The sequence below is a fragment of the Merops nubicus genome, unplaced genomic scaffold (genome assembly GCF_000691845.1).
Source record: "Merops nubicus isolate BGI_N331 unplaced genomic scaffold, ASM69184v1 scaffold18664, whole genome shotgun sequence".
Lineage (NCBI taxonomy): Eukaryota > Metazoa > Chordata > Aves > Coraciiformes > Meropidae > Merops > Merops nubicus.
Genome location: NW_008607322.1, coordinates 18,278 through 26,490, shown reverse-complemented (window position 1 = coordinate 26,490; position 8,213 = coordinate 18,278). Strand labels below are relative to the sequence as shown.

The window sequence follows — 8,213 nt, the reverse complement described above, 5'->3', positions numbered from 1 at the left end:
AGGAGTTTTGCACAAGGCCAGACTCTTACAGCATTAAGATGCCCCAAAAGATCTTGACCAATGTCTAACTGGTCACTTCCTCCATCTTCACTTGCCCTGGACCTCTGCCTTTCCCTTCTCCCTGTCCTGAGCTCAGCATCACATCTCTTGCCTCCTGAGGTTTGTATCAAACCTGAACAAGTATAACTGGAATAAGTAAGCCCAGCTTTGATCTCTTTTATTTTGTCTGGGGATAAAGCAGAAGGCACTCCACTGATATCCACCAAGCCTACAGTCAGACCCAGTGGATTTTAGAGGAGATGCACCAAGAAGAGTATTAGTGGTGGCTCCAGTGGTCTCCAGAGACCTCTCATGGAGCAAAGCTTGGGTTTCCAAGATGTGCAACGTGCAGGTTATCACTTCTCTGCAGACATTGATGTATGGAGGATCTCAGCCTGGCCAAAACTTTGTCTGCCTTTGGGACAGTGAAAAATGTGCCACTGGTTCATGGCAGCAGAGAAGGAAGAGGATGACACATGAAACCTTTCAGCTAGGTGAGAGATCTGGCCTCTGTCACCTTCTCCTTCTTTCTCATGAAAATAGGAGACTCGTTAAATGTGCACTCTTTTTTTTCCCTACCAAGCTTGACTGCTGTCTGTCAGAATAACTGCACAAACAGAATGAGAGCCAGAACCTGCTGAAACACCGTGCTCACAGAGAAATGCTTTTAATTGGGAGTAAACCCCTGCTCATTTGGGATTAAAGCAGGACTTACATACGTCCATCTTGACGATAAAGTTCCCTAAAGTTACTAATAGTGTTTTCCAGTCCTCTCGATTTTTGTTCAGCTCCTCTACTATCATCATCCAAAAATCTGCCTTTTTCTTTTCAGAGCTGGGAACAGCAGCTGTGATTTCCCCAACAGCTGCTGGAGAGCGGCGGCAGTTTGAGGAGGATGAGGCAAAGATCCCATCGGAGCTCTCTTGTTTACACTGAGCTCACCACCAAATGCCATCGTGTTCAGCTTGCTGCAGCAGGAAAAAGGCTTTTATGTCTTGGGGCTTCACAGGGAGGACGTGGTGTCAGAACTCAGTCGTGCTGGAGTCAGAGAAACTCCCCTGGACTTTTTTTTGGGGACAAACGCATCACCTGAGGAGGTTTTTCCCTTCTTCTAGCTCTGGTTTATCAATACACAAGGTCTTTACACACATCCATCTTTTTAAATCAAGAACCTTTTCATTCTCACTGAAGTCAGTGGAAAATTCACCCTTGGCTTCAGAGGAGCAGCATCAGGCTCACATTTAAAGACAGTTCCCCTCTACAGAGCAGAAATTTGTTACTAAAGGAGCTTTTTGGTTATGTTCATTTTCAGGGAAGGTCTAGACTCTCAAGGAACATCTGTACTTGAAAATAACAGCTCTCCACACATGGGTTCCAGATGATCTGGGGCAGGTAGAAGCACATCTGGACCTTGGAGTACCATGCTGTGCAAAAGCACATCTGGAAACCTCTAGCACACAGTAAATTTCTTTGCTAATCACTTAAATCACCAACTATTATTGGTTGAATTAGCATCTTTTCTGGAAATACCTGATATGGAAAACAAATAAGGGTGGGGTTGTGTTTTGTCTCAGGACATGAGTGGGACAGCATGAGGAAGGAGAAGGAAAATATACCAAGTTAAATGCTATTTAACTCTGCAGCTGAACATATTTCTCTAGAAAAAATACACATTTTTGTATAGTTAGGATGCACACTTAGGAGCAACTTTCAGCCTGTGAGCTCTTTAGCACAGGAATTGTCATTTGGTGCAACAAAGCCCCAACCTGCTTGGCAAGTACTATGGTGACAGCAATGCCAAAATGACTTTTTAGGGATCTAACTCTTCCCTTGTTAGCAATGCTGTAACATCTAAGCTTGTCCTCTTGCTTGGTCCCACTGCTTACACAGTACACAACAAACCTGGGATGCTCTATCTCCTCAAGTGAGAAAAAAAGCTTAGAAAAGGGTCTGTACCATGTTTCATCTCCCACTTTTTGCTTTCCTCACTTTTTTTGCTGCAAAAGCCTGGAAGAGAAACCAGCCAAACTTTCTTCAATAGGTTTATGCTCCTAATTGAGGATCCCTGATTTGGCCACCAAGTTTTGGGAGAGGAAAAGTGATCATCATGAGGAACAACAACCTCTCCTATTCACAGCAGCACTGGTGACTGGGCTGGCCACCACGTTGGCTACAGGGTTAAAAGAGTGGAGAGCAGAACCTTGCCACATAAACTGATGGAACACTTTCCATCCACACGTCTCCAAGCAGCTCCCAACTGGCATTATCTCCATTTCACAACCGTGGCAGGGATGGCGGAAGTCACCCACCTACAGTCCCCCTGTGAGTCAAGGAGCAAAGCTGGGAAAAGAAGCCACAGCTCCTCGTGCCAAGTCTGAGGCTCCAACAACACGACTACAAAGATGAAACCAAGAGAGCAAGAAAAATCCCAGGGTATGTCTGGAACCAGCTGGTCTGAGTACGATGCAGCTGCTGCTGTCAGGCACAGATTCATTAAACAATATACAAAGTCCTTCAGCTGAGACAGGCTGCAGGGTGAGCCTCATTATCTCATGCATCCCCTTTTACCAGGGGACAGGCTCCCTTACCTGCCTAAGATGCAACTCAAGGATCTAACAGGTCTTTTTCCACTCCTCAACAGCTGAAATCTGCTGGACAAACCATTGCCATCAGCTCTGCAAAGTTTCGGTGTGATGAGAAGTGTTAGAAAGCTGCAGGAGTAACTCAAGGAGACTCCCTGGCTAGGCAAGTGCAGGGGGATTCATCCATAACCTGAATGCTTCATTTTTTGCCCCACATTCCTGGGTGAAAAGTGCACGTGTAGCAGCATGAGCAGGGGGCAAATCCCAGTGGGCAGCCTCCAGCACAACGGGGCTGTTGCTGTGGAAATAACCAGGAGCCCACGCTGGTAACATTTTAAACCTGCTCAGCACGGAGAGCAAGGAACACCCTGTAAATACAAAGGTGGAGAAATATCTAGCAGCAGCTTCTTGTGTGGCTTGCCAATCACTGGTTGTGATGAAGGATGGGAAACAGCTAGCTGTCCAACACACAGCTCCCCCAGGATAGCCCACTGGCTGAAGATTGACAGAAAAGAACAGAATGGAGAGGTGAACGGAGGGGGGGAAAAAAATCTCACAGCAGGACGAGTCAGAGAGAAGGAAAAACGAAGAGAAAAGTGTGTGTATTACAGAACAGACACAATGCTCCCACTATATATCTTTAAGAGTGATTCCATCTTTCTTAGTTAGAAACTGCTCTGTAGCTCAGAAATAAAAATCCCAAACTGCTCAGAACTCTTTGTTTTGCAATATTTTTAGAAATAAAGAGGCTTCGTTAGGGGAACGAAACAAGGTTGCCAGTGTGAAAATTCCTAAGATCTTCTCTGCTCAGAGGGCACCAGCACCTCCTTGGAGCAGAGATACAACAGGGCTCGTGCAAGGGGGGAGATGACTGTGTGATGGGACTTGCTGAAGGTTTGTGTGGATCACGACCAAGTCCCAGATCTTCAGGGAGGATGAGCTGGGGAAAACTAAACAAACCAAACCAGCTCCCTCTCCCCATGGAAATGAGCACAGCCAGAACACGTGCACAGGGTGGCATCAGAAAGGTGACAAGTCTAAGCCTGGGCTTGTCCTGGGACTCATTCTAGCATGAGGAAATGTGTAAATTATGGCCCAGAAACTCACATTCCTGAATAATGTTGCTGATCGAGGTCGGGGGTACAATTAGCAAGAGGTAGGCAGAGCTGCATGGAGGGGTCTGAAAGGAGCAGAAGTGAAGCACCTTGAGGAAAGGAAGAAGAAAAACGCTCCATAATTATGGCTTGGATGTGTCCTTCCTGTCCCCATTCCCTTCACTCTTCTATTTCCCTTCCTCCCCCTCCATCTTTCTCCTTTCCACCTCCATTCAGTGCTTCTGGGTGCCTCTTAGCCCTGGAGTTAAATTAATCAACAGGATTAGGTTGAATCAGCCACAATGAGACCCTCCAGGCTCAGACTGAGCCCTTGGTGCTCTATAAGGACCTGCTGCCTTGTCTTGAAGCACCTTGGTGCCATCTGGAAGGATTGGCAGCCAGGACCAGGCATGAAAACGCATTCATTAAAGTGGGGATGGGATTTGGTTGGAGGGTAAAGGGGACCTGCACATCCTCTCCTTTGGTATTTCTCATCTCATTTCCTCTCTCTCTTTCTCTTGCTTCCAGCTGCACCATCCTAAAAATCACATGTGGGATGGAGAGGAGAGGGGAAGAGGGGGAAGGGAATGCCTTAATGGTTCAATGGTTGGACTTGATGATCTTGAAGGTCCCTTCCAACCTAAAGGATTCTATGATTCTATGATCCTAATGGTTTTGTGAATGGCTTCACTAGCACTGCAGCTTTTGTGCTGCACTGGGTTTTAGCAAACTCACCCATGTCCTCCTGGAGCAACGGCCACAAAACCAGCTCTGGAGGTGACAGGCTGGGAAGATAATGCAGCCACAGGGGAATTTGGATTGAACAGCATGAGAGAAGTAAGGAAATCTCACTTTGGGGGTACCACCAAGATCTGAGCACCCACGTCACCCCTTCTTCACAACGTTCCCCACCAAAGCTGTCCTGCTTGGTGGCCCCAACAGCTACCCCTCCATGAACACATCTGTGCATGTTTTTCCAGTCCAGTATGTTCCTGAACTTTGGGAATATAAAACAGCTTCAAGTTTTATGCTGAAGGGCAGTTAAAGAGTCTTTCAGTTGTATAATCATAGAATCACTATGGTTGGAAAGGATCTCTAGGATCAAGTCCAACCTTCATCCCAACATTTCCCTACCTACTAGACCACAGCCTCAAGTGCTACACCTACTCATTTTTTGAACCCCTCCAGGGATGGTGACTCCAGCACCTCCCTGGGCAGCCTGTTCCAGTGCCTGCCCACTCTCTCAGTGAAGAATTCTTCCTAATATCCAACCAAAACCCATCAGGCTCTGCAATGTGATGCTTTTGCTGCCTGACGTTGCCTTCATAAATGGAGCCACGTTGCCATGGGAGTACCCATCTCAGAGGTGAAACTCTCTCCCAGCTGTGGGTACCTTGTCATGATGGCCTGAGATAATAAGAGATGCTATAGCTGAGATCCTTGCTGTGGATCCCAGCCACAGTACATCTGTTGGAGCAGTGAGGGTTGGACTGCACACCTCACACTTTCTACTCCCTCAGAAGGATGTGGGATGAACAAGGAGCAGCAAGAAGCAGCCTCTGATTCACAAACCATGTCTCTTGCAGTCAGTCAACGGCCTCAGAAGAAGCAAGAGCTGAAATTCTCCCTGACTCCTTCTCATCTGCCTTGCCCTCTGGCAGAAAGCAACCAAAACCCATCAAAATGCAAACAGGACTAGGAGCAGCCTGAGAGAAGGGTGAGACAGCACCAGCTGAAATCCAGAAGACCCTTTTCTCTCTCTTCTTAGAAAACAATGAAGTCCTGAGAGGTGCATATCTGTGTGCAGAACAACCCCTGCTCACCTCCAAACCTGCCCAACAGCAGGTGGGAGTCTGCAAAGGGGGACAGAGGTGTTTCAAATTCATCTCTCTCCCCTGTCCAAGCACATTCCCAGACACAAAACCCCAATAACTGACCCAGCACATACAATAAAGCTTGGGCTTCCCCCTCCCTCCCCTTTCCAACCTGTAAACTCCAGCACTTGCTTGTGCCTACGCATCTGTATTACAGTTTAACATAGTTTAGGGGGCTGTGGTGTGGAGCAGAGGCAGAAAACGAATCACATAATAGTTGATATGCGTTTTAATCAAGTAATTCAGCCCAAGCAGAATGATAGTGCCTGTTGGTGGGGTGCCCTTGAATACCAAACAGCCCGGGTAGCAGGCCTAGGAAAATGAAAAAGTCATTTACAGCTCAGCTGGGGACTGCAGTGTGCAGCAAAGCATTAGTGTGGGGGCCTTAGGAGATAAAGGTTTGGGTATTTTTCTGTGGTTTTTTGTCATTCAGGCACTGAACTGGCCAGCTGTAAGCAAAGCATAGACTGAGGTGATGTCCATTGTGGGCTTTACAACCTGGAAATAATACTCAGGGTGGAGGTGATGGTCCTGAATAGGGTGGCAGAGACAGAATGTGTGTGTGTCTGGGGGGAATAGAGAAGGGAGAGGGGGTCAGAGGGAGAGGTGTTTCACAGTGGGATAATTCCCTCATCATGTCAAGGTCTCTACTGAATGAAGGAGATCATATGTGGAAGGAGAAGCTGTAGGAAGGAGGGAGAAAGGAAAGCTGGAGGTTTCATGGATGAAAAGGAAGGACATGCAAAAGGTGTCCAAATGTGCTCACCTCCCCTTTTGTGGGGGACAGGACGATCCGTGGTGAGAACCACACAACCTGTTCTGGCTTGGAATGAGGGAGCTGATGAGTTCTCTGTGTCTGAATCCCCAGGACTGACCCAGGAGGAGCCCCACATTTACTTGCTGGGCTTGAAGGCTCAAAGGTGGTGCAACGTGTGGAGTTTTACCTGGTTCTGGCTGTCCTCCTTCCCTGAGCGCTCGCCCCAAACTTACTTACCTCCCAGCTCTGCCAGAATTTGCCCCCTAACTCATGGGCTGGTTTGGGGTTTTTAAGATAACTCCTACACAGGAGTGTCTCACCTGGCACTTGGCTATGAAATACAGATATGCCTCTAAACAAAAGAATAGAAATTTCTCCTTGATTAGAGTGCCAATTTGGGATGCAGAGATGTGCAAAATTCCCTTCCATTTCCCACTATGAAAATCTCCACATCTCCTTAAACAAGTACCTCAGCCTCCTGGGCTCAGTTCTGGCCAGATTCATAGGCACGACAAGTGGAGCACTAAAGATTTTGGAAAGAAAAAGCCAGAGAGACTCTGGTTTCCTTAGAACAATCATCCATCCCCAAATGCCTCTTGCCAATCTGAGTGAGGATATATCCAACAGCACTCTCCACATTCTTCCCAGTATCAATTGCACGTTGGGAATGTACCTTTGCCTTGAAGCTAACATAGATGAAGCTTTGTCCAAGCCCACAAAAAAGGAATTGCATCCCTAACCAGATGCTCTCTCATAATCCATGCCACGCATATGGACCAAGCAAAGTCCTTTGCTTGGTTCACCAAAGCAGTTGTGGTAAAAGCCAAGGAGCTGCACTCGTTTATCTCGGTGGAAGGAGCTGGCCCTGGAAGCTCCATCTACTCTGCATGGGAAAGTAGGAAGAGACGTCAGGGCCTCAGCAAATCCTGACTCAAATCAGGGTCTGGCAGGGTAGGTACCAGCTGCAGTGCCCCCACGGAAAGACACATGGTCACAAAACCCACAACGTATTCTGTTCCTTGAGAGTGGTGAACAAAACCAAATCATCCAGAACATTTGGAGGAAGATAGGGAGGGAGGGAGGGCAAAAGAGAGCCTACGTCTCCAACAGCCTTTGTTAATTCCCAGCACTGGCCTGAACATAAACAGATGGAATATCCATCAACTCCGGTCGTCTTTTCTTTTCTTTCAACTTTTTGCTAGTTCTCGCCTCCCTGTTTCCCTGCCCCCCTCCCCCCCTAACCCTCTTTCTTCGGGCTTTTGTTTGGCCTTTTAAAGAACCCCGAGGTAATGAGGCCTGCCCCAACTCCCCAGCACATCTGTGAAGTCCATAAAAGGCCCCTCTTTCACTTCAATATTCATAGCCGCGTGCTCGCGGCAGGCGCGGGATCCAGCGGAGGGCTGCGCGGGAGGGACCGCGGGGGCTCCCCGGCTCCTCGGCCCCCATTGACACCACGCAGCTAGAGAGCCATCAATAGTGCTCCCAAAACTGGGGAGCAAAAGGAGACCAGCTGGGATACAGGGTGAATAAAGAGGCAGGGGAAAGAAAAGGTCTGGAGTTTTCCTGTTTTTCTTTTGCTTTCTTCCCTTTTCAGCTTCCTCTCTCCGGTTGCCTTGAAATGATTTCTTGTAGACACAGGGAAGTTGATGGAGCAGCACAAACGGGGCCCACTCAAGGGTTTGGCCACAGGACAACTGGGCATAGGTGCCCAGGATGCTAGAAATCTAGCACTAAGGGTGGGAGATCCCAGCACTAAGGGGTGGGAGATCCCAACACGAAGGATGGGAGATCCTACCACGAAGGACGGGAGATCCCAGCACTAAGGGTGGGAGATCCCAACACTAAGGATGGGAGATCCCAACACTAA

The 8,213-nt window shown here is 48.0% G+C and overlaps 1 protein-coding gene across 1 annotated transcript in view; it reads right to left on the bottom strand.

The window, feature by feature from the left end:
- PAX7 (paired box 7) overlaps positions 1 to 764 on the bottom strand; it is a 54,446-nt gene extending 53,682 nt beyond the window's left edge. Inside the window, 1 exon segment of the mRNA XM_008939891.1 lies at positions 755 to 764. Within this exon segment, the coding sequence (XP_008938139.1) occupies positions 755 to 764 (10 nt within the window).
- Positions 765 to 8,213: the final 7,449 nt, after the last annotated feature.